The 26,491-nt window shown below is 52.6% G+C and overlaps 1 protein-coding gene and 2 long non-coding RNA genes across 4 annotated transcripts in view; 1 reads left to right on the top strand and 2 right to left on the bottom strand.

The window, feature by feature from the left end:
* Positions 1–10,420, bottom strand: part of ABHD17C (abhydrolase domain containing 17C, depalmitoylase) — a 32,083-nt gene extending 21,663 nt beyond the window's left edge. The window contains exon 1 of the mRNA XM_033100234.1: positions 9,774–10,420. Coding sequence (XP_032956125.1) covers positions 9,774–10,339 — 566 coding nt within the window. The 5' untranslated portion in view covers positions 10,340–10,420. The remainder of the gene's footprint in view (positions 1–9,773) is intronic.
* A 673-nt stretch (positions 10,421–11,093) lies between these two features.
* On the top strand, positions 11,094–19,869 carry LOC117018916 (uncharacterized). Its single transcript, XR_004422362.1, has 5 exons — positions 11,094–11,222; positions 11,324–11,502; positions 13,395–13,478; positions 15,162–15,407; positions 18,062–19,869. It is a non-coding gene; the product is annotated as an uncharacterized LOC117018916 (long non-coding RNA).
* On the bottom strand, positions 18,875–26,362 carry LOC117018917 (uncharacterized). Of its 2 annotated transcripts, XR_004422364.1 has the most exons (5): positions 24,946–26,362; positions 24,629–24,730; positions 24,068–24,167; positions 20,079–20,135; positions 18,875–19,008 (listed from the first exon to the last, which is right to left on the bottom strand). It is a non-coding gene; the product is annotated as an uncharacterized LOC117018917 (long non-coding RNA). The 2 variants fall into 2 exon arrangements; XR_004422363.1 differs by having other exon boundaries at positions 24,629–26,362.
* Between the last annotated feature and the right edge of the window lie 129 nt (positions 26,363–26,491).

The following is a 26,491-nucleotide window of genomic DNA, read 5'->3' on the forward strand; positions in this document are numbered from 1 at the left end:
TTTAGGATCAAAGAGCCAGTGTACATGAAAGTACCCCGGTGACTACAAAACCCTTCAGAAATGCAGTGCATTGCTATTTTTGACATCTTTATATCTATATTTTTACCTACTATAAAAATTTTCATTTATTTACTTCTGTCCTCTCCGTGTTTTTAAAAATTCATTTTATCAAACTTAGATGTAAGCACTTTGCAAACATTTATTCATTAATTATTCATCAGACGCACTACTGTATATACTACTATTAGTTCCCATTTTACAGAAGAGGAAACTGAGGCCCAGAGGAGCCAGCAAAGGCAGGACTCAAGCCAGGCAGCCCGGCTGTATTGTCTTTGCTCTTAACCTCTGCCCCTCGCGGCCCGCCTAAGGTTATCTATCAAGGGCTCTGTTTATTAATCCTCCGTCTTCTGCATTGTCTCAGAACCCACACAATACGAAAGAAAAGCCTTCAGAAACACCCAACCCAAGTGTTGAAAGGAATCTGAGTGGCCACCTCACTAGAAAAGAATCATTTCTGGTCTCCCTTTCAATGGATTTCAAAGGTTCAGGAGCCATTTTTTCGTCTTTAAAACAAACACTATGAGACAAAAGTAGAGAATTCCAAGGGGAGAGGTCTGTCCAAGGATATTCAAAGTCGTCTTTCAAATGCAAATTGAGATTTCTTTTCTTTTTTTTTTTTTGGTCCTGCAGAAGATCTGGTAACAATGAGACAGCCACACAACTAGCCCAGCAGCTGACATATATCAGGTGCTGGATTTGATGAAAGATGAACATTTCTAAAAAGTGTAATTCCTCGTCATGATCAGATCCCTAATTTCGAGGAAAAACATCCAAAAATATGAAGTAACAACATTGCTTTGGAGTACTGGTGTTTAAACGTTTGCTCACGCGTCATCTTTCATAAAGAGGAGAGATGCACTCCCGGTGGGTGCAGAGGGACACAAGCTTACATGTTAGTGTTTTAAAACAGTATACAAAGTCTTACGGACGCTCAAAGCAAAAAACACACTTAAAAATAATAATGAGGCTTCGTTTTTTTTCTTTTGCAAATATACAGGCAGAGGCCTCTCATTCTAAGCATTTTCCAGAAAAGCGCTGATGGAAGAGACAACTCGTAAGAGAGTCGGATTCCAGTTGTTGGGGCGGTTAATGAATGGACAGTGCACTTCTTGAGTGAAAGTGAAGAGGAGAGGACAACTCAAGGACACAAAAGAGTGGGTTTTAGAAGACACAGGTGCCTACAAAAGTCCCCAAGAAACTCGTGTCCTGTCTTCAGCTCAGAGAGAAAATATAGAGGAACGGACGCGCAGGAGGAGAAATGAAATCAGCACCCCAGCCTTCTCCACACTTACTCCTGCGGGAGCCATCACTTCTGTATCAGAGATGCCGGGCCACGCTGATGAGGTACCCGGGTCTTCCGGAGAGCGGGAGCCAGGAAGCACGCGGTCCTGGGACATGAATGCTCCCTGGGACAGGTGTGGGACAGACGTGTCCCACCGGACTGCCCGGGCTGGGTGCTGCGGCAGGCAGGAAGCACCACGCGCTCTCCTGGGTGCCTCCAGGAGGTCACAGGGCAGCAGCAATCTCTCCAGGCACAGCGACCACAGAGCCTCAACTAAGCAAGCAGGACACACGCAATGTGACGCCGTGGCCCATGGAGACCAGCCACTCTCCCATCCGATCCTCTCAGCCTGGGTTTTCAGGGAAAGGAAAGGAGAAGGAGGACAAGTTTCAAAGGAAGAAGAATAGAAACGTGTGGAGATGGGTGTGCAGACGCGGCGGAAGGCACCCAGGGGCCTGGATAAATGGAGGGTGACGCGTACGTGGCCTGCCGGTGAAGCTGTGTTCACAACAGTCGGACTCCGAGGTGTGGCAAGACTGCCCCGGGGTGTGCAGCCCTGAGGCGGGGGAACCCCAGGACTGTGAGCCCCCCGAACTTCAGCAATGGAGACAGACGGAGTGGGAACTCATGCGGCTGGATGACAGCCCAGCTCTCCTTATCCTGCCCTTGTAACTGTACTTTGGCTTGCTATGTTCTTAGTCTATCTTTCTAGGGTCTTCTTGAAGCTTTTAGTAGGCAAAACTAATTTATTCCAGTTAAATATACGACTCCAGGTGAGTTTAGAAGATTATCGTACGCAACCGAGCCAATTATATATGTTAAGAAGGAATTAGCCGTGGATGCTCCTTGCCTAACATGTATATTACAATTTAAATGGTTTCACGTAATAAGGGCGACAGCAACCCGAACCACGGACTCTGATACACCCTCGCGTTATTGACGACAATGGGGACAGATAAAGCAAACTGTTCCAGTTAAACCAGCGCACAAACATCTTGCTCCGGTACCATGGACCTTTGCAGCCATCACAATTATGACGGCAGACGGTGTGGTTCTGTCCATGCCAACCTCTAAAACCGGTTGTGGAGAAAGTGAAGCTCTCGCTTGATTACCTACCAGAATACCAGAGGCCAGCACGCAGGGTTATAATTGGCGTCTGGAACCTCCCTCGTTGGGATTACAGGCTTGCTCTCCGCGTTTGCCCCAGCGGAACTGCCCACATTTCATTTTAACCCTTTGAGACTATAAAGCCAAGGAACCAATGGCCCACCAGCACAAGGCGCTTCTCTGGGCTCCTTTCTCACTCCCCTTCACAGGGAATCTCGAGTTGGGCCGTGACTGAAAGGCAATGGTTAGAGCTGATGGTCTGAGCACTGGACGTGAGTGACCTACTTCCTGGAGACCGAGGTTTCCGGTTTCAGCGGCTGCCCCAGGCCTTTAACACTAAAGTAAATCAATGGTGTGGAAGTTCTCCATGAGCTCCACGACAGGCGTCCTGAAGCCTCAACAGGAGCCGTCCCCGGCGTCATGGGGGCTCTCGTAATCTAAACGGAAGTGTGCCAGTCAGGTCCCTCGACCACCTTTAGGGTCCTCTGTCTACTGAGGGTCACCCCTTCAGCAGAGCCATAAGAATTTCCTGACTGATGGAGACAGGCCATCGGGGTTCTGCCTTCTCATCCCCTGCACCCACGCGTGTCTCTGGTTCTAGCCAGAAGACGCCCCCAGCTCCTGAGAGCTGAGCCTGGAAACAGCGCAGTGGAGGGAGCAGAGAAGAAATGGTTTGCAAAGCAATTGCGAGGTGTTGGATTACAGATAAGGTTTCCACTCTTTCAAAGATCTCCTTTGGGGTTAGAAACACCGAGGTGGATGAAGCGCTATCTGATTTAAAATACTCGTGCACACCCGGCCCCAAAGCTCAAGAAGGACCCACGGAGCCCTCCCGGCCAGAGGAACACACCCTCAAACAGCCTTTGCTGCAAATAACCCCAACATCCTTTGCTTTTCCTGCGCGTCCCCACCCTCCAAGCCAGGCTTGCTCTGGTGTCGTGTACATCCACGGAGAGTGGGCAAGTAAGCAATTTCTCTCACGCGCCTTCTGATCTAAGCACCTGGTCTCCATCACCTGCGCATTGGGCTACTGCAGTTCTAATAATTTTAATAAGGCCAAACAACAGCCACATCCCATGTGGAAAGCACGGTGCTAAACATCTGACAGGAGCTGGTGGTGGGTACGGTTATTCCTTACCGTCATGACTACCGTTAGTTACCGTTACTGTTATCATTTTCACGAGGTTCCAGAAGCTTAGGAAACCTGCCTGAGGCCGAGCAGCTCCGGAGTGGCACAGGCACGACCTCTGGCTGACTCCAACGTCTGTGCCCTGAGCCACAAAGACATCAGCGAGCGCTGAGGTGGACGGGAACCCTCCTCTCCAGGATCCCCTGAGACTGCCTCGCAGGTGTTCCTGGGACTGAAGAGCCAGAGAGCGGTGACGGCTGCAGGTCATCCCAATGAAGACATCAGTCATGAAGTCATTCCAAGCTGGGGACCTCCAACTGAGTCACACGGAGCCGCTGGCTCCGCACGGCCCTGCGTCCTCTGTCCTGCCTGTCGTCTGCCCCGGGGCTGCTCAGGATTACGTCCACGCCACAGACCACTTCCCACGTGCGGCCCGTGGTCCCAGTGGGGACGGTGCATCCACGGAAGTCAGGGAGAAGAGAGGCAACAGAGAGGAGACTCATCTTTCTCCAGCTTTCTCTTCCAGGGGCCCCACACACGTGTCACAAACAGGCAGTGCCATCACTGCTCTACTGACCTGGTTTGAGGAATTCAGATGGTTTGTGCTGTGCTGTCAGGGTGAACGTCACAGCTGGCCCGACTGGCAGCTGGGGACCGGTCCTCGCACCCCTCCGGAGGTCCCAGCAGTGCCAGCAGTGGGCGTGTCGGGGCGTGTCACCCCGGCCACAGCCCCTGCCCCAACGAGGGAGCCCTGTCTACGCTGCTTTCGCACTGGCCGGCGCTGACCGGGGGGCAGCCTGGTGACCCAGAAATGGGCAGCAGGAGTCCATGAGCCTGAGGGGACGCTCGCAAGTACGAACATGCTGTCCTTCCGACCACTGCTCGGTGCCGGATCTACTGCAGGGGGTTCCTGGCCACCAGAGGTCTGCGACGAACACCACCCACGTGAGCGTCCCAGCGCCTTGTCGAACATCCTCCTCCCTCCCGCTCTGAGCCACTTATAACTGCGGCCAATCTGCACCTGTGCCCGGGCTTCTACGCGTTTCCAGGCCAGTGCATCTCGACCTGGCTGCGCGCGACACACACACACACGCACTTGCACACACATGCACACAGACGCCCACGCATGACTACATGCACACTTATGCACACACACACACTTGTACCACACACACTTGCACACATATGCACACAGACGCCCACGCATGACTACATGCACACTTATGCACACACACACACTTGTACATATGTACACACACACACTTGCACACACATGCACACAGACGCCCACGCATGACTACATGCACACTTATGCACACGCACACACACTTGTACATATGTACACACACACACATTTGACAAAACGTACCCAGGACACGCGAAGTGCAGCCAGGGTCGGGTCCCCTGCCGAGGCTCCACCCTCCAAGCTCCCCACTGCGGTCAAGAAGAGCAGGTCCGACCCCATTAGGCGCCTCCCTTGGAAGCCCCGAAACACAGCCTTACAGCCGTCGTGTCGTTGTGCGTCCTCCTGCGGAAACAACGGACTGGGACGCACAAAGGTGTGGGCGGGCCTTGTTCACTGACGTGACGGGTGACGTGGTGACGCGTCACGTGACGGGTGACGTAAAGGGTGCGAGCGAGTGCTGGGACTGACGTAACGGGTGACGTAACGCACAAGTGTGGGCGGGCCTTGTTCAGTGACGTGACGGGTGACGTAACGGGTGCGAGAGAGTACTGGGGCTGACGTAACGGGTGACGTAACGGGTGACGTAACGGGTGTGAGCGAGTGCTGGGACTGACATAACGGGTGACGTAACGGGTGACGTAACGGGTGCGAGAGAGTACTGGGACTGACGTCACGGGTGACGTCACGGGTACCAGGGCGTGCTGGGACTGGAGCTCACGTCCTAGGCCCAAAGGTTTTGTGTTCGTCTAACTTCGGGAACTTCAGTCTCTTAGACAAGTTAGGAAGCCTGTCATTTAACGCAATCCTGAGAAAAGACCAAGTCCCTGTGACAGCCCAATAACGACCCGAGTGTCCCCGCGCTGAGACTGTGGATTGCTGTGCCCGGGGCTTCTCAGAGCGGCCGGATTTACAGCTTTCACACTGAGCGAAGAAGGCAAACCCCCCCCCCCCCAGAAGATCCCTCTGCACCCGCCGTGAACACTGAGGTCCCCAAGCCAGCTGCCGGAGCCTTGTGTGGGATGATCGACGCTGCAGAGGGAAGTCAGTCAATTAGGAGAGAGGCTGAGGGGCAAACGCAGAGGAGAGAGCATGGGGTGCCCTTAACGGTACCCTGGAAGTGACCTTGGGACAGTATATTTAAATGATCGACTCCTTCAGAAAGATGAAACAACAACAAAAAAGCCTCTCCTACCCACATGCCCCGGCGGCAGCAGAGTGTGAAGACAGAGCCTCCAAGACTGTCCTAAATAAAAACAAGTATGTGTGGAAGAGAAACACTCCTCAAGGAGCCATTACACGGAAACACCAACGCAGAAACAGGACACCGCTTGTCAGATCTTTTGCAACTGGAAAGCGAGGGCCCATCCACACAGAGCCAGGGGTGAGGGAGCTTTGGAGGCAAGAGCTCCGAATCTGCTAGAGTGGGAAACGTGACCCGTGGAGCCCGGCGTGGAGCCAGGGGTACCCGGAGGAAGGGCGAGGGGGACGCCTGACAAAAGGCTCTGCGAGCAGCGCCAACACACTTCTCCTCCTTCCGGTGGAACAGGTCTGCTCTTCCTCCCGGGCTATTGTCACACTGGCTGCCGTGGGCTGCAAGCCGATGTGCTATTCTCTTTCCAGAAAGATCCCTGTGCTTTCACTGTATGTCAAACACACACTATTCCTAACGCATTCTGCTCAGTCAGGTAGCAATCCTGAGCGTGCTCCACTCAGGGCACGGCAGTGGCCATCTAAGAACACGGCAGCACAGATGTGAGGTCCTTAACGTCCCCATGCCCAGGAAAGTCACTGCTTGCTACTCCCAGGAGAGCCAACCGACTGCCCCCACTCACAACCAACAGCAGGTGCTTTTCAAGGACCCCTCTACCTGAGGGTACCGCTACGGCCTTCCCGTCACGGTGGGTTTTCCCATCACACCTCCTGTGAATCCCCGAGACCAAAGTGGAAAGACGGCAACACATGCTTACGTACTCAGAATGCTTCTGGAATCTAAGTGGCCCTTTCACAACAACAAGAAACAGTTGGGTATTAAGGAGACTGCAGGGGCCCACCTCCCACGGTGTCTGGGACACGTACGCACACCATACCCGTGTGTCTGATGGTTGGTGGTTTGTTGGTCGGAGGAAGGAATGAGTGGATGAAATCGTAAGTCTCTGATCTGCCTTCTGCACCCGGGCACCGCGTCTCTTGTTTATCGTGCTCTCTCTGCATCTGCGCTCTCTGGCTGGGTCAGTGTTTTTGTGCATATTAACAAATGCCTCTCTCCTCTGTGTGTTTGCACCGAACAGGGAGATCAAAGCTCCTGTGGATGGGGATGGTCAACACGGCAACAAGCAGAATCATGAAAGCCCATTGCTCGTTTTTCCAAATTAAACTGTTCCAGCTGAAATGCTCTCCGCCTGCCTTCCACTCGTTCTCTGGGTTATTTGCTCGCTTGGGTTTATCCTTTCCAGTCAGTCTGACCCTCTCCCTCTTGGATCACGGGTCCCACACCTGCAGTGTCTAACTCTGCTCATGTCCGATTGGGTCTCCGAATCCAGTTAGGACCCAGGCAGGACTGAGTCCTTCCACCTCTAGTAAGAGGGAGTGTACAGAAGACCAGTGACACATGCGCGAGAGGAAAGACTGGCTGGGTGGTTGGGGACACGCAGCGCTGACACACACACACCTACCTGACAGGCCACCTAAGTACAGGGACAGACCAGGAGGCTCTCCTACGAGCGGCGGGTGAACCAGGAGGTCAGAAAAGAGACAGATCCCCCGAAGAAGACATGGAGGCTGGGACGGTCAAGGGGGTCTGACCCAGCCACAGAAGAAGGGGTACACATGATGGGAGCACCCTGCATGGCAGTGACCTGAATGGAGTTGTAAAATGGCGCTGAAGAGTACGTGGTCCAGACCAGCTTACAGCAGAAGAGCTACAGAGAACAGCGGGCGAGGGCAGCCTGGAGGAAGGCGGTTAAGGGACCGAGTGGCTTCAGAATCTGGCAACTCCTATGTTCTTAGAATAACCGAGACCCACAAACTGGATAGTGAGAACTACGTGGTGACGTGAGAAAAGGACCAAAAGAGCCGTCAAGGGACCCAGCGCTGACAGAGCAAGGTCACAAATGAGCTGCGACATAGTTAGTGGTTCGTAGCATTCTTTCTCTTCTTATTTAAATTTGAAATAAAACTGAACAGATTGTGCCGTGTGCACTGCCCATAGGAAAAACTATTGTTTTGTGAAACATTTGCTTCAGATCTATAGACAAAGGTGTGTACGTGTGGCTCGACCAAGACGTAAAATGTGTTTCTTATGGTGGGGTCACAACCAAAAAAGTTTGACGAGCGGATACGTATGGCTTCTTCAGATTCTAAGATGTTCCCATCCCACAGGTGTGTAAATCAATGTAGACACGTGTTCCAGCATAAAATTAAATAAACCATGGGCAAAATTTAGATACACCATCAGATAATTCAACATTAAACAATGCTGTTAATTGATTCTCCAAAACAATGCCCTTAATTAAACTAACTATGACCCAGGTCTCCAGGGAGTAAGTACGCCTCCTGTATGTCATGAGGGACACACCTGCACACTCAGCCAGAGGGCGGGCCTTCTGTCGGAGAGGCTTCCGTTCCAGGGCAGAGTGGACGTGTGGACAGAAACTGTACCCTAAAGCCGGCTCCAGGCAGGACGTCACTGTGTCACTTTAAAAAGACCTAAGGCCAGCCCTTACCTTTCTCACCTTTACCAGCAACACATTCTCGCAATCTGGTCATGGTATATGACGCACACCTGTGACACCCTTTCCTGGAACAGGTGGCCTTTCACTACTTCTGGATTCTGACTCAGTGTGACGGTCTCACCCGCCTCAGCCATTTCTGAAAAGCTATGATCCAAAGGAAGTCCTTCAGGAGAACACGACTAGGCCACGTGTATTAAACCCTAAGTATGTCCCCGCTGGACAAGGCCACTGTCCCAGAAAAGTAAAGGGTGACTTGGGAGCATATGTATGAACAGGAATGGAGACAAAATCGTTAAGGCTGGTGACCCGTATAAGCCGCGCAAACAATTTGAGATAAAAAAAGTACGTGAGTGTCCGCAGCCACCGCAATGTCCACGGTCCTGATACAGACATGACCTCAGGTAGTCCCCCCTGCTGTGAGGTGGGGGAGGCAAAGGCAGAGACACCAAAGCTGGGGCACACGCAGGTGATGGGACCTGCCCCTTCACCAGATGTCTGTCCACGTGGAGTACACAAGCCAGGGTGCCTGTGTGCTTGTCTGACCGGGTGGAGCCCGAAACCTGCCTCCAGTGTGTGCGTTGAACACAGCAGATCCTGCCTCAACAAATACTTCCCAGCCTGTGTGTGAATGCAAGGTCAAGAAATCCCCCGACACCCGGAACCATTCAAACTCGTCCTGGGCTATCGCCGAGGGTCTGTGGAGGGTGCCAGGCTGGCAGCCACCACCCACTTCCTGCCCATGCAGTGCCAGCTACGCTGCCCCACCAGGGCACAAACTTCACGCGGCCCTCCGAATCCCTCCAAAGCGGCTCAGACACTGCCCCGCAGAGCGCTTTGCACCCAGAAAGTCTTCTGGAGGTCATCCTGTCTCACCCCCTAATGTCACAAACAAGGAAACGGGTCCAGAGACACAGGTGCCTGGCCCAAGGTCACTTCAGCATGAGGACCTTCAGGCTCGAGTCACCAGCTCCCACAAACTAACTGTGGACCAAGGAGTTTCTTCCCGCCTGTACTTAAGCACCCCCACGCAGCCACCTGCGGTGACCAGAGCCACAGAAGAGCCAGCCGGTGGACCGGTGGCCCCCAGGCGTGCCAGGGCAGGCAAAATCCTCCGCGTCTGGGCTCTCCGGGAGCCTCAGGTCTGGCGGGCTTTGGTGAGGGGGAGGCCGGAGAAGGCCAGGGATGCAGAAGAAAGCGGAGCCACAGCCGAGTGGGCTCCCTGCTCGCCCACGGCCCCGGAGGAGGGCCCCCCTCGCGTCCCCGCAGCCGCAGGCTCACCGGGTGCGCAGGGCCTGCCAGGCGGCGTCGATGTCGGCGTACAGGTTCTTCTCGGAGGGCCTGCCCGAGCTGACGCCGTAGCCCGAGTAGTCGTAGGAGAAGATGTTGCAGTTGATCCGCGAGCCCAGGCCGATGTAGAAGCTGCACATCTGGCCCAGGTCCACGGCGTTGCCGTGCGAGAAGAGCAGCGTGTAGCGGCTGGAGGGCGCGCAGCGCACGAACATGCAGCCCAGCCGGTTGTCGCGGGCCGTGCGCGAGAAGAAGACCTCGACGGCGTCCAGCTCGCGCTGCGTGTACTGCCAGTCGGCGCGCTCGCTCAGGTGCAGGCTGCACACGCCCGGGCCCGCGCCCTCCTCCGCCGGCTGCGGCGCCGCCTGCGCCGGCGTGGCCGGGGCGGGCGCGCCGGGGCCCGGGCCGCGCTGCTCGGGCGCCAGCACCGTGTAGGTGGGCTCGGGCGGCAGGAAGGCCAGCTTGGCGGCGATGCGGCTCGGGCAGGGCGGGCAGCAGAAGAGCCAGCACAGCTCGCCCAGCGAGAAGCCGTTCATCCTGGGGCCTGGCTCGGGCATCGGGACGGCCTGGGCCGCCGCCGGCCCGGCAGGCAGGCAGCAGGCAGCAGGCGAGGCGGCGCGGAGGGCGCGCGGGCGGGCGGGAGGCGGGGCCGGGGCGGGCGGGGCGGTCAGCGTTGGCCCCGCGGCCCGGGCGAGGTGCAGGCGGCCGGGGCCCGCGCGCGGCGCACAAAGCCGGCGGCCATGGCTGCAGCGCCCCCCGCCCGCTGCCACTTCCGGGGACCGCGCGGTGGCGCCCCCCACCCCCGGGACACACTCAGGGCGGCACCTGGCGGGGCGGAGTGGGGATGGGTCCCCGCCGGCCTCTCCTGGGCTCCGCCCGGGAACCACGACCTGGGCGCACAGGGGCTCCTCTCGGTGCGGCGCCCTGGCCCGGAGTCTGCGTGGAGCCGCCGGGAGGATCCCTGAGGGTATGCATAGTGGCGCGGGTGTCCTCCGGCTCCCACTGTTCCCCTGGCTCCCCTGCCCCAAACCCAAGTTGTCATGCATGGAGGTTCTTGGCTATCGACTCAAAAGAACATTTTTTTTTGGGGGGGGGGGTAGCGTTGGAAAGAACCTGAAACATTCGGTGTCTCTGCTGCTTTCTGAACTGCCCCTGTGGGACAGGACGGTCACGGTCATACTGCCCTGTCGCAGGAGGCTGTGTCTGCAGGTGCAGCGACAGCCTCACCTGGCGAGAATGCCCCGTGTCTTGAGAGTCAGACAGGGCCGCTCGCCCAGCGGCACCGTGCCCTGCTGACCTATCATCCCCGGTCCCACATGCAGGGCACACGCCAGGAGCTGCCAGGTGTACTTGGCGGTGCTGGTTCTCAGGGCCGGTTTCCGGCCAGGACTCTAAGGTGGCTTCATCATGAATGATTTCTCACAGCGACTCCAATCCACTGTAATTATGGCACTCACCTTTAAGTGGTTTTTGCAAAGCTAACTCAAATGTGCGTATGCTCTGGTGCCAGTTTCACTTCCTTTTTCCTCCTGCTCTGGCAGCTGAATTCCCTTGGAGGAACTGACAGGATATACCCTTCCTGGACTGCCAGCCGGGCCACTGCACACAGGGAAGCTGGCAGCATCACCGCCCGGACCTCACAGATGTCCTGAGAAGAATTGTAACTTTCATTGTGGCACCCACGGAAGGAGTATTTTCAAGCACCCTCATCTAAGTAAAGGTACCCACATTGATCTCAGTAACCATCCAGGACCCGGTTTTCAAAGACCATTTCTTCACTAAAATAATTTTCAGATGTTTTCGAACTATCCCAAAACTTGGTAAAAGAAAACTTGGTTAGCAAACTCTGTTCAGACTAAACAATTCTTAAGTCTATTTTAAAGGTATTCTCACTTGGTGACGGTTCACCTAAAATCAAAGATTTTAGCTTCTCACAAGATGGGGTTTCCTTCTTTAAAAAGGTTTCTAACTTGCTACAAAGAAATAAGTACATCCCTTATTTCGTGCACGCAACATATACAGAGGGTGCCAAAAAAAAGTATACACGTTAAGAAAGAAAAACTGTATTAAAGTTGTAATGCTCAGTATATACCAATAACAAAAGATGAATCCAAGTCACGTTTGACTTCTGCAATTACAAGAGGTGCTCAAAGTGGTTCCCATCAGCGTCCAGACACTTCTGATTGTGGTGAACTACTGCTTGAGCAATGCTGACCAAAGTATCCACTTGATACATTTTTTTGGCACCCCTAGTATTTATGTAATGCTTTTTATGCTCACACTACCCAAGATGTTAGATCTTTCATGCAAGAGCTACAAACATGCGAAAGACAGTCCCTGCTCTCAAGTACCTTCCAATCTAATAAGGAGAAGAGTCAGTTCTCCACACGCCTTCAGAAAAACAAAAGGTGATATTTCTGTGGAGCTCAAGTGCTAGCCAAGTGTGTTACACCCTAATCTAATTCGGAGTAAGAACAGAATTTGGGGAACTGACATGCCCCTGAGTCTTTCTCAAATGCTACTTCTCTCACTTGTCTTGATAGGACTCAACTAGCACGCAGTTCATGAAAGGGTCTCAGGTAGGTGTCTTCTGTGCAGCTGATGGCAAAGATGGGTTTTATGTTCCAGACAGCCTGGGGCAGTGCTAACACTGTTAGGAAAATTAAAAAGCCAGATATTTGTGGAGTGGCACACAGTTTTATACCAATAAATAATTACATAACTAAAGGCTCGGCTTCTGTTTTCATTCTCTAAGAGGCAGGGATGGGCTGAAAGAGCAGTTGTCCCCCAGGAGGACGTGTTGGTCCGGTTTTGCGGGGGTATTAAACCAAGACCCTGAAGCTGTGTGCCATAGAGCCTTCCTCTCTTCGTGCCAGGTGTAACCATGGGAAAGCAGCGTGGCCAATGATACGAAAGGACGTGCTGCTCCCGGGCTCAGCCTCCCCAGGCCTGAGGGCCAACACCTCAGCTCACCTCTAATGTATCCACAAGTATTGTGTCAGTGGGCCTTGGCGGACGGGTTGGAAAACTCGAACACGCAGCATAGAAGGAATAAATGCGCCCTATAAAATACGAAAGGTCAAGGATTACTAGCTGTTCACTTTGACCTTGAAGAATTCTGTGTGGTTCCTCACATTCCAGTAAAGCAAGGTCTAACTTTGAGTTTGGGTCAGCAAACGTCTTTACTAGGTACGTACCATGAGTCGGGCACTGAGTGGCTGTGGGGGACGCACAGGTGGCTGAGACACAGCCGTCCCGCCCTCGGCAAGCTCACTGTGGGGTCTGCTACTCGGAGTCACTGGATCCCGCCAAGACAGCCAGGACTAGTAAGCAAACGAGTGCCAAGTAGCTCAATTCATCGGTATCCGTTATACAACCATGGCCCTTTCCACGTGGACTCGGTCTCCATATTAGTCTGCCTGATGTGGAGTCCTCACCTTACACAGGTAGCACTGTGTCAGCCATGTAGAGAATGGCCCTTTGTTCCTTAACCATAAGAGAAGGACATTCACGCTTCACAATGGAATCTGCTTGTTTAGATGGAAGGGGAGAGTAATCCAATAGACATTTCCCTGTTTTACTTCTTCTTTCTTTCTTTCTTTCTTAACTCAGGACTGGGTGCTCTGTGAAAGCAAGGATCATGTTTATTCTGGCCACCACTGTTTCCCCCCAAGCCTGGCACAGAGAAGATGCTCGGTAAGTACGAATTAAATGGATCGATTCAAGAATGAATGAGTGATGTGGTGAGTGCTTCAAGAGACAGAGCCTGTGCCCAATGGTCTGGGCAGTCCTGTTGGAGGACGGGCTGGGAGGGAGGTGCTAGGTACCAGCAGCACTCGGTGCGGAGTCTGTATGTCCTCTGGCTAAGGAGTGGTGGTGGTGTTCTCCCATCTTTCTTCCTAACACTGTGCAGGCTTTGTTCTGGGTGACAGTATTCCCCATTAACCTGTGCCATCACCCAGCCTCCCCTGCTGGGAAGATGACTACGTGACACCGTCTGGTCAGTAGTCTCTGGGTGGAGAACTTTGGGGAACTTCTGGAAAGATGAACAGGGCCAGACTCATCTGTAATGTTTCTCCTTGTTCCCACTTGGGGTGCAGGCATTGCTATTGGAACTACAGCAGCCTCCTTGCAACCATGAGGGTGAATGTCATAGTTGAAGATGGTGGAGGCAAGAGTCTAGATCGTTTGTGGGGTTGCGAAGGAGGCCACCCAGCTCTGCCTGTGTCTGGGCTTCTTGTCACGTGAGGAAAAGAGGTCCCTTCGTGTCACTGCAGTTGCCTATTTTGTTACCTGTAGTCATGACTAGGAATGTCATTCAGGAATCAAAAGCAAAAAATCTTACATTGTTCCAAACTGCTTTCTCGATAAGGACAGACTATGTTGTTGGTCAGCCAGGGACCAGTTATGCCCACATCCTGCTTCTTCCACCCCCCCCCAAAAAAAACACTCAAGTGTGACTAAAAGTTGGACAGAGTTTTGAGGAGCGATCTACTAAACTAACACACCTGAAACGTGAAGAAAACAAAAGCTTATAATTTGGAAAATAGTATAAATGACATTTTGAGGCTATTCCCGGGATCTCTTTCAGTGCTCACTGGGGCAAGAGGACTGTCATTCAAGTAAGAGCTTTTGGAGCCAGGTATCTTTTCCCAGAGTCTTTTTTCGGCCTGAGGACTCTTATCAGAACTGTTGTGAGGTCGAGGGAAGCCCGCCGGGCAAGCTCAGGGGTCCACAAGTGCTGAGAGCACTGCAGAGCTAGGGATTGGAAGAGGAACCCCACAGGTATGTTTTCACAGTTCCCTTCCCTGCACGAGTGGCGATGTCCTCCAGTCTCCTCCTGTCACTGTTCATGGATTTTTGGATAGGAGGCCCAGGGTCCCTGAATTGATCACAGAATTTTGCAAGTGACTTGAAAACAGGGACTGTTTCCTCTTGAACATTATGTCCCAGCACATCATGGGAACCCAAAACGTATCTGTCAATGAACTGGAATTCAATATTGGATCATTTCTCGTTGCGTCTTTTTAATGTGCAAAGATGTAGTAGTTAAATTAGGTTAACTAGGTAACGTTTCAACGTAGAAAGTGGGAAAGAACAGTCTCTGACCGGCTGAGCTTCCAAATCTAATTTTAAGGTGGTGATTAGTCAACATGATCACAACATCCATTTTAAGGTTTTTTTTCTCCCCACCCCCCGAGTTTTGGATAGTTGCACACTGAAACATGCACACGAGTGATTCATCTGTAGTGTTATTCCAGGGCGGTCGCAATAACACGTTAACTACATACTCTCCGAAGCAGTAATGCCAACCTCAGACCAGACAGACCAGCCGTGTCTAAGTATTTCACAGGTGATTACGTGCGTATTTCCCATCAGCAGGGACAGTGCTGAACTCCCTACCTGGGTGGAGAATATGGTTTAGAGAAACGTGATGGTGACTAGTGAGAGCCCTGGGCAAGTTCCGGAAAGCCATTCATGGAACTAGCTTGATCAAACACCGGACGTCAGCAGGTAATCTCAAGGCGGTTATTCTTCTTTAAAATTACTCATCGAATTAACGGAAGCAAAACCTGAGCACCATGTTCACCATGAAATCGGAAGAAGAAAAAACAACCACACAAGGTAACTCTCCGCTGGTTTCATAGTCAGTGAAAAAAAACAAAAACCCCACCCATTTCTAACAAATCCAGCCCTGTGTTCAAGTAACTTCCAGATCTATACCAGGGACGAGACGGACCATTTACAATGAAAGAATGAAATCTTGGGGAGTTAGGAGGGGCAGTCGTGTCCTCTGTGAGTCAGAAAAGGGGTGGCAGAGGGAGTTCATTTCCGCAGGAGTCTGCCATAGACTTGGGTATGACGGGGTGAAGGAAACTGTGTCTCTACAGACATAGGTATGCCACAGCAGGCCGTGACTCTAAGAGCTGTCTGTTGTGACTGGACCGGTAGTTCTGGGGGGCTGCTGTCCATCGGGACGGTAAGACTATCCATTCATAAACAGACAGACTGTCAGAACCTCTGCGATCAGGGCTCAGGCTCAAGCCGTGAGGGAATCAGAGTGGGGTTCTCCGTTAGGTACCTCAGATTTGGACACCCCTCCCTGCCCTGCCCCTCGCTGGCCTGTCCAGCCCAGAGGTGGAGCTGCCAGGAGAGGCGAGACACAGGGAAGGAGGAGTTGCACACCCAAACTATGGGGAAGCCTCTGGAACATCAGGAAAGACAGGTTGCCAAGCCACAAAGGCTACTTTTTCTTAATGTCCGTTTCATCCTCTCTTATGTTAAACTGACTTCCTCAATGTGGGAAGGAAAGCAGAGTTAGCGCAGCTCAGAAGGCAGCGGCAGCCCTTGCTGAGAGAAGGGTGGTAGTCAGGACAGCAGGCGCCAGAGGGTCCACCGATCTGGCAAGTCTAGGCCTCAGACCTTTGCACAAACGGTCCCTCTGCCTTCAGTCCAGTGTCTCAGCGTCCCACTGACCTGCCCAAGCTTACCCAGCAGGACTTTGCGTTGCCATGAATGCTTCACCACCGCTCACCTGCCCCGGTGACCTGGGACTGTAACAGTCACCTGCTGTCACTGGTCCCTGCCGTGTGTCTGCATCCGGAAGATCCGGTATCCCACGGATGTCGAAAGATTTAAATTCAGACAACCCACACACAATATGATTAAAGAACACTGTGAAAATGTCAAATGCTATAAATACGGACCGTGTCGGGGCAGCGAGGAAACAGCTTGGAAGCCGGGTCACTTCCCTCTTCCCGCGCAGCGCCTATCCTGTCACACACGTAGAGGAATCTGCACAAGTCATGGGTGACTTAGAAACGCCACTGTATTTTGAAAACAATACTTCAAATCCTTTCTGAAAGTCTAATGAGAGGAAGCTTATTTTGTTCTCTTATGTAATCGCTACTAAAGGAATCGCTCATCTGTCAAATTTTAAGCCACATAGAATTATAACAATAATGTGAAAAATATCTTGCTCTTTGCCGTGTCAAATAAGGAGAGATATTTTAAAATGTATGTATGTAGATCCATAAATCCTGTGACTGTACAGAGAAAAGTGAACAAATTCACTTTAGATGCCACCGTCTTCCAGGAACGAGGGGACCAAGGTGTAAAGAAGATGGTGTAATTTGGTCGGAAGGGATTTCAAGAGAGTTCTCTTCTCTGTGGTCCTTCACGAGTCTTCCCTTGCTGGCCTCCAGCCCGGGCAAACACACACAAGGGCCTGTGTCCTTTGCTCTTTGTCACGAGTGGCTGCACATTCCTAGGAAACCAAATCACAGGACGCAACGTCATGTGTGCCCTCAGTGGACTCACGACTCTTCTTACTCGTTCCGTGCTGCTGTCCGGTCCCCACTCCAATCACACCTGAATGTTGCATGCAACCCAGAGCCACAAATCCAGACGGGTGGAGACAGGCTGGGGCGTGCTTGGGGGCTCAGCCCTCAACCCGCCTGCTGAGGCATTCCTGAGAGAACGTGTGGTTTTCAGTCTGAAGCACACTAGAGCTGATTTCAGGAGCCTGATGGCCCTCCAGGAGGCCCCACAGAATGGAATTTGGCTGAGTGGCCAGGAGCTGCAGAGAGCAGCATGCAGCTCTCGGGCTAAGGAAGAACCGGCTAAGAGCTCTGCAGAAATGGAACAGAAAATTTCCAACATATATAAAAACAGACAGAATAACGGAAGGAAACGCCTTGCTTCAACAACGATCAATTCAAGGCCAGTCTTGTTTCAACGTTCCCTCTCTGTTCTTCCCTCCCATGGTATTTTGAAGCAAGTTGCAGACATCTGGGAATTCACTGTGTGGTATTGGGAGGTGTAGGTGTAGGATGTCAATAAAGGACAGGAATTTGGACAGTCACGTTCCTGTCATGTTGAGGACGTCAGTTTAACGTAAGAGAGGATGACACACGGACATCAAGAAAAACTAGAAAGTGTCTCGGTGGCTCTTGCGCCTGCCTTTCCTGCTGTTCCAGAAGCTTCGCCACAGTTGGTTGTTCAACCTTTCGATTCCGTGAGTCCCACATCTCCCTTCCTGCCTAACAGGCTGAGTTTCTGTCCTTGTCAACCGTGCGGCCTGACTAACACACACCAGCATTCATCCAGTGACAGAGGCCACACCTGGGAGTATGTTCTCTCCTGTAAAAACAGCTTCCTGCCACCCCCAACTGTGCAAATCCTTCCCTAAGGCTGGTAGCAGGGAGTGACTCCTCCCTGAGTCACAGGGCACTTTATCGCGCACCCTCTTTCATGACTGGCACCCTCTTTTGTTACAGAGCTATGTGGGTGCAGGAGTTTCTGCTGCGAACTGTAAGCTTCCTGCAAACAGGAGCTGTGCCTGGAGTTTGATTCTCCGTCTGCATCCCCAACGTCACACACAGTGTACGTTCTCCGTAAGTCTGCTGATGGAGAAGGAAAAAAGTGAAGCAAAGGGTCGGTACCATAGCAAGCTTGAGGGAAACGGATGGAAAGAGATTTAGGGCAGTTTCTCTAGAGCCTTTTCAAGGCAAGTCTGTGCAATAGAGAGGGACTTGTTAATCATTCAGAAATCCGGTCATAACAGAACCGAGGAAAACAGCATCATGGTTACATAATACTGATTTCATGAAAAGTGAAGGCTGCCAGCTTGAAACCACAGCTCCTTCCCTTTCCAGCAAACCCCCATCCTGACAATGTCTTGGACTGTTTGCTTCCATGTCAAAGCAGAATGGTGTGTTCTGTGTCACGTCAGTGTGTGCTGGGCTCACCTGGGGATCCTGTCACACGGGATCTGCTTCAGCAGGTCCGGCCAAGGGCTGAGAGGATGGCTTTCTGACACCCAAGCTGCCGGTGCGTGGGCCGCACACTGGGAATGGAGCCTGTGGACCAGTGCTGCCCACGCACGGCTCCCTGCTGAGCCACCGCCTGGGTCCCACCTGGGGTGTGGCCTGGGCTTTGGACATTCTCAAGCATCCCCAGGTGGTCTGAGTGTGGGAACCACCGCTCTGGTTGATACAGAATTAGGTTCTAAAGCGCTGGGTCTACCTTTCTGCTCCTCTCTGGCAGGCTGGCTTATCTTGGGCCCATCAGGTACCTGTCTGTCAGTTCCTGAAACTTCTGGATACACATGCCTGGGTCACCGACGATCCCTTTGGAGTCCATTTTCCTAGGTCTGAGGTGAGGGGCTGGCTCCCCAACCCTCCCGTCTCTCCAAACTTCCTGAAGGCTGGAGGCAGGTGGTTACCTAAGAGCCAGAAAGTGTTTCACCAACCCTGCCGGAGGCCGCCCACCTCGCTTTGGATGTGTGAGGGCTCAGTCGGCGGCTTAGGACGGCAGGCCCTGCACCCTCCACAGAAGGGCTGGCCCTTGGCAGGGATAAGCTGCCAGCTTTGGAATGTTCTGCCTGATAAGAGTCCTTGTACACATGGGACGTTGAACTACACCAGAGAGCTTAGGTTGACCATTTATGACGAGGGCCCTCCTTTGTGTCTGACTCTGGAGAGGCCGGCGACCTCCAAGGTCAGGTAGCTAAGGTCAGGCAGTCGGTGCCCAGGTGACTGACCCTCGACAGAACAGAAGCTCAGCCGAGCCTCCCTGGTTGGCAGTGCTTTGTGTGTTGTCACACTTGGCTTCTGGGAAAATAAAGCGCTGTCTGTGCATCTCCGCTGGGAGAGGACAGCTGGAAGCTCATGTCTGGTCTGTCTGGGCTCCGGCCTCTGCACCTTTGTCTTTGCTGATTTTCACCTCTACCCTTTCACTGTCATGTGTTGTAACTGTAAATAGGGCAGCTTTTCTGAGTTCTCTGAAGCCCTTTTGCCACGTCATTGAACCTGAGCATGGTCTCGGGAACCCCCAGCACTGGTGCCAAAAATGAAACTAAAACGTTACTTTTTTAACACATTATTACAGTATAATAATAATAAAAAAACCTCAAAGCTCCAGAAAGTTAGAGCTTAATATAACAAAAACCCATGTGCCCACCACAGAGAATAAATACATTTTTCTCCGATTTGCTTCAGTTCTTCCTGAATTTTCTTTTTTTGATTAGGAAATGAAAGAGAACAGACACAAACCGAGTTTTTCGGTAGCCCACCCCGGTCCTGTTCTCTGTGGCCATCACTACTGTGAGGTCGGTGCTTATGCTTAGGTTTTATATGGTTTTCCTGTGTACGTTTCTATGCTTTCATGGGTTTGCAGGTCATCCCAGCTGGGGGCCTGGCTGTCTTCTCCACATCTCTCCAATTTTGACAAGTTGTTCAAGTGTGCACCCCGGGCTTAACTCCAACCCCAGGAATGTGTACTGGGGGTACTTACTAGGTACCAGGCATAGCGCTGTGGACACTGCACGGTCAGTCTGCTGGTCCTTCTAACCTGGCGGTAAGAACAGAGTTTCTGAGTTCAAGCCATGCTTTCCAGTGGTCCTTCCTGAATGCCCCATCCCCTCCTCACCTGGGGAGTCTTCTTCTACCACGTCGGGGGGACGGGGGGAGGACCAGGCCGAGAGCTTCTCAGGGCTTCTGGTTCCCTGTGCTGAGCACCCATCAGTGTCCTGGGCTGGTTCAGCACCCCAGGGAGTGAGCTCTGCAGCTCAACAGTGGAGGGAGAAGCAGTGTCTCCTCCTAGAGTCAGTCACGAAGGCTTGTTAAGTCCCCTGGTCCTGGCCCATCGGGCTCAAAAAGCAAACACTGCTCTGGGCAGAGCTGGGTCGGACCTCACTGCGTCTGTCTCAAGAGGGTGAAGATAGGTGAGACCGGCTTATTGGCCCTGAGCTGCCTTGCTACATAAGTGCGTCTTCTACATCTTGGTTTCCCTACCTACAAGAAAGAGGAGCTGGATTGAAAAGAATAGGTGACCTTTCAAGTCCATGCCCACTCGCATATTCCAGGCCCCACATTCTACGGCCCTCAGAAGAATAACAACTACAGCAAGTTCTGGGACCCTCTACAACCCATGAAAGACAAAGATACTATACAGACAGGTGCCTGAGTCGCAGAATAAATGTCCTGCCTGGATGCTTTGAAATACTGTTTTACAATGTCGGGGAGGAAAAAAAAGTCCTGATAGACTGTTCCAGAATGATGCTTCGAGCAAACTCAGTTCCCTTTTCTTAGCTTGCAATCGGTGACCACTGACCGAGCACTTCTGAGGACCAGTTTGCTGGTGGAGTGGAAAAGGAGAAAGGGACCAGGGGTAAAGACAGCGAGCGAAGGAAGCCGTGGGCGGAAATGCCTTCCAGGTTGGAAGGATCCAGAAGCCTTCATGGAGAGGCTGGCATGGCAGCCTGGCTCCTCAGATGTCATTGTTTAAGAGGCACGTTGCGAACCACGATCCTGTGTCACACACTGTGTCTGAGAGCCCTGGGGACACAGTGATGAATCACAGAGTCCTCATCTGCAAGGAGGCCCCCAGCAAGCACCAACGACAATCGCATGTGACAGAGGTAAGTGGAGCCACAAAAGTCTTTGAAAGCCCGATGGCAGAGATTAATGTCATTAAAATAAAATAAAATAAAATAAAATAAAATAAAATAAAATAAAATAAAAAAATAAAATAAAAAAAAACACAGACAACAGGAAAACACGACAGGCAAAGACACCGCAGAAACCGACGAGGTGGGACTAGGGGTGCCCTCGTGTTTCACACATCAGGACCGTCCCTAGTATGTGATTTAACAACTGGTCACTGGCAGGAGGAGAGGAAATGGGATTTATCATGAATTGAACAACTGGATTTTCCATCTTCTCCTAAAGCGGAACTGACTTCTCCCCTGGAAAACCACAATCCACAGAGGAGAGTACATGAGACAGCAATGTAAACATACCCCCTTGAAGGGCAGCGGCTTCTTTCGGAGACGTGCCAGTTGATGTCACAGTGAAGTCAGATAAAATTACTCATCACCATTCTTTTAATTAAGGAAAAAGGACGTGTGTGGGGGAAACCCAGGGAAGGTCGGTAAAACCGTGCGATGACCAATGGTGGCAGGCAAAGCCACTGTACCATGACCTCTTTCTTACGCCACGGTCAGTAAATGGAAATGTTATTCGGGAAACAGCTCTTTCTCTCCTCGTCTGAGCTCCCCCTGGGGTACCAATGCCTCTGATGAGATTCTCACCCGAGCCCAGAATCCCAGGACAGAACGGCTTCTCCGTGGGTCTGGCCCGGCCACCTCTGCTTTAGCAGAGGGTACAACCTCGCCAGCTGGGTTTTCCATCCAATTTGAGTGCCCTGAGTCCTGCCCCTGTTCCCCATAGCCCTCACCTCTATTTTTACGAGGACCAGATGCTCCCCAAAAGAAATCAATTGGGAGCCGCTTACAAAATAGTACTTGAAGTCCCGAGGTGAGGAGCAGAGTGCATAGAAAGGGAGGGATGTGGAAGAGCTGGGTTCTGCAGGCCGGACTGCTCACCGTAATCACCTGAGGTGCTTTCAAAGCACCTGCTGAGGCCTGGGGCCCACCCACTGTTGGTTTGGGGTGTGGCCTGGGCATCAGGACTAAAAAACGTCCCTGCTGTCATATATATCGGAGCTGGGCATGTTGAGGAGACAGCTCAAGGGCGTCTGGTGGAAGATGAGGAGGGAGGCCCCAAGGGTCAGGACCAGTGCTAGGGCGGAACCGGGCACGGGAGGGCATTGCTCACGAGTCCGGCCGAGCAGAGCCAGAGCAAGCTGCCGGGGAGGGGCGGGCGGTGGTGGGGGGCATGAGCTGGCTGCTTTGGCAGAAAGGCTGTGGGGAGTCAGAGAGGCGGTTGTGTCCGATCTCTGAGTGCTGGGAGGATAGGAATCTGAGAACTCATGGACTCGGACCCGGAACCCAGTTCAGATCCTGCCTCTGTCACTTCCTAGCCACTGGGTCAAGTTAGTTAAGGAGGGTATCGGCGTGCCTCACCGAGACACTCTGAGGGATAAATTACAGCTCCGTTCACATCAACCAGTGGTAGCTGTTGCTGAATTTATCACAACAAATCTTCATCGGTTGCTGATGGCTTTGTGTTCGATCGGGTCCAAAAAAACAGAGAAACGTTTCTCTCTCCTTTTTTTAAACTTCCTCAATTTCAAAGCCATTTCAGGGCAAGGAATAGAGGAAATGAATAAATAAATAAAACAGCTCTCTCGGATTACACATCAGCCTTCAGGCAGGAGATGGTAACTGTCCCGTGTGTATCTTCCTGGGATTGGTGACACCAATGTACCCTTCATCAGAATGACTGGCTCAAGCCGGGTGGCGGACTTTCTCCCCACCATTCAAAAGGGCAGAGAGGCACTCGTCAGATGCCAAGGTGGCAATATGTTACAGATGGCTGTGGGGGTCGCAGAACCTCACGTTAATTTGTTTTTCTATCTTCCCTGCGTGTTTTACGAAACCATTAATCAAGAAACCCTTGGTCTGAGAAACAGATGTTGGTGGTGAGTCCCAGCTGCCGTCACATGTGACCTTTTCTGGGGGTTTCTGAAATTCTGGACTTGCCGGCTGAGCTTATGAACCCCAGGGGAGATTTTCCGAAACCGCAGGGCCTCTGGGGTGCCTTGTGGGTGTCGGGGAGCTGAGCCCACCTTGGAGGGAGCACAACACAGGTCTGCTTAACCTCTGCTGCTGGGGGGCTAATTCACCGTATTCATTTGAAAGTAGCTGTCATACTGGGCGCCAGCACTGAGAAATGCCCACGGCTGGTCCATACACAGTGTCAAGTGCAGCAGCTGGAGAGTGGGACAGGAACGCCTCACCCAGGCCAGGGCCACGCGGGGCTTCCCGAGGGGTCCTGCCCGTGTTGGGTTCTTGGACCGTTAGTGGGGGGGGGGGCGGGGGGGGAGTCAGGAGCGGTTACAGCACAGCCAAGGGCAAGCAGGCCACAGAAGACAGCACAGCGCCTGCAGGCGTGGCAGTGAAGCCCCGTGGGTGACAAAGGCAACGAAGCTGAGGGCTGTGGGGCCGCAAGGAAAAGCCTTGAGTGCTGGGGGGTGGGAGGGGGGGCACCAGGAAGGGTTTGCAGAAGAGACACGGGCACTCGGATGTGCATTTTCACAGACACTCTGTGAGACCCCATGTGAAGGGTTAGCTGGAAGGGATGAGACGGGGCACGGAGGCCAGCAAGCGGCTAGCGGTGCTCGGACAGCCAGGACCCTGTCTCCCTGTGCAGCCCTGTCCGTCTGAAGGGGGTCCTGGTCTCAGGGGGCCGCTCACTGCTGGCTGGCTCAGTAGACACTCGCGTAGGAAGGCCCGCGTGTCCTGGGTACTGTTGGTGGTAAAGGTGTGTGTGTGTGTGTGTGCGCACGCACGTGCATGTGTAACAGGAGTTTCCACTGACCTTGGCAATGACAGGGAAACCAGCCATGCTTGACTCGCACTGCACAGCAAAGTCCAATACGAGCCATTGCATTTAGAATTCAAGAGGCCCTCGGTGAAGTCTGCCAGGGGAGGGAAAATGCTTCCATCACAAAGCGTCCGTAATCATACTCCACTTCAGTATGGGCAGGTATTGCAGGTGAAGGACAGGACGTGTGGGAAACACCAGGGCTGACAGAAGGGAGGGGGCACGAGAAGGGCAGGAGGCGGGTTCCAGGGTGCTCTGTTCCTCCCCCCACGTGAGCTCCTCTGGAGGGGATTTTACTGCCCTCTCTCGTTCATGACAACACTGGAGTCCAGGACTGTGGGGGAGAGAGCACATGGGGGCTAAAGTACGACCCCCCCACACTGCCGGGGCTGCACCCCCTCGCACTCAGCCTGATGGCAGTATCGTGAGCACCCACCCCACTGTGGGAGCTGGATTTCTGACCAGCACACTTCCCACTGCATGAGAGAGACCACGGTCGTCGGGCCCCAAGGTGTGCAGGCACGAACCCCTGGAACCGTGACCTGACTGCGTTACCTTCTGTGGCCTAAGACGCTCAGCAGATGTGACTTAGTTAAGCGTGTTGAGAAGGGACATTATCCGGCATTATCTAGGTGGGCCCGATAGAACGGCAAAGTCCTATAAAAGGGAGGCAGGAAGTTCAGAATTAGTCGGAGAAGACGTGACACTGGAAACGAGAGGCTGACGAGATGTGAGAGGGTTGGGAGCCAAGGGAGCAGGCGGCCTCCAGAAGTTGAAAAGGCCAGGAAGGGATTCTCCCCTCGGAACCGCCTGAAGGAACCAGCTTGCCGGCCGCGGGTTTTAGCCCCGTGAGGCGGGTTTTGGACTCTGACCTTTAGAACCGCAAGAGAATCAGTGTGTGTTGTCTCAGGCCGCTTCATTTCTGGTCATTTGTTACGACAGCCCTAGGAAACTCCTCCAATATTAGACACATTTTCCAACACAGCATCTTGGAAGAATTCACTGAGGAATGGCGAATGGAAATGGTGATCTCTTCATTCTTTTGAATAAATACCCTCAGTGAGAGCATGACTCGACCTTTTTAGTGAAGTTCAGTGAATATTTAGTGAGCAACCGCCAGGCACTGTGATGGTTAAAAGTATAATACATGTGCTTTCCCCCAGACCGGGAAGGAAGCAAGAGCGAGTCCACAAATCGGAGGGACCTAGGCGGGAAATGCACAGCTTCAGAGGCTCCCAGGGCAACGGAGGGTAACACCGGGGGACATCCCCTGCTGAGGAGGGTCAGGGAAACAGCGGGAATCGGGGTACAGAGGGCAGCCCGGATGGAGGCCTGGGACAGGTAGTGGCATGGAAGCAGATGTGTGTCTAGTATCACGCACTGAATCGCGCCCCATGTATATGATGCGTAGGAAGAAACGTAGTATCTGTAGGGTTTGGTACTATCTCAGGTTTCAGGCATCCATTGGGGGTCTTGGAACATGTCCCCCGTGGGTCAGGGCGGATGGCTGTATTACTTACTAACAGCTCACAGATTTGCTCTTACCTGTCCTCTCGTGCACATGTGGGATGCTCTCCAGGCTACTGATCGCTGAGTCCAGGTCTGTCCATCGCTGAGGGGGCTCGGGAGCCAAGGGAGCAGGTGGCCTCCTTAAGCTGAAAAGGCCAGGGAGGGATTCTCCCCTCGGAACCGCCTGAAGGAACCAGCTTGCCGGCCCTGGTTTTAGCTCTGTGAGACGGGGCTAAACATCCCTTCTGGAATGTTGCCGAACTCCACAGCAACTGTCCCATTTCCACCAGCGGTGAGTCCCTGTTTCCCCGTACCCTCAATCACAGTTGTGCTACCAGACAGCAAAGCTGAGTGACACAAGTTCTACTTCTCTTTATTTACCAGTGAGGGTCAGCCTCTTCTGAGTTTCTATGAATGGACAATTCAAACCCTTTGGCCATTTATCTATCGAGTTGTATTTTTCTTGCTGACTTTTGGGAATCCTTCCTACATTCTGAACACTGAATACTACTACTCTGCTGGGTATACAAATTGCAAATATTTTCTGCCAGTTTAACTGATTGTCCTTTCCGTTTCTTTAAGCAGAGTATGTTTTTAATGAGTTCAAACAGATCAGTATTTTATTTCATGGTTTGTGGTCTCTGTGCCTCGTTTAAGAAATCCTTCCCTGACTTGATTTCGTGAATCTATTTTTCTAGATTTTTTCCCCTCAATGTTTTACAGGTATTGCTTTTTTCACATGCAGACGTTTCCGTCTGCATGGACTCGATTGTTTCCTATATTCTATTTTACATATTGTGTAAGATGAGGACACAAATGCTTGTTTCTCTATGTGCATTTCCCCCAGCACCAAATAACTTCTCCCTCCCGAAGGTGTGTGTACTTCTAGGTTCTTTGTCATTGCTGGTC

The sequence above is a fragment of the Rhinolophus ferrumequinum genome, chromosome 28, assembly GCF_004115265.2.
Source record: "Rhinolophus ferrumequinum isolate MPI-CBG mRhiFer1 chromosome 28, mRhiFer1_v1.p, whole genome shotgun sequence".
Lineage (NCBI taxonomy): Eukaryota > Metazoa > Chordata > Mammalia > Chiroptera > Rhinolophidae > Rhinolophus > Rhinolophus ferrumequinum.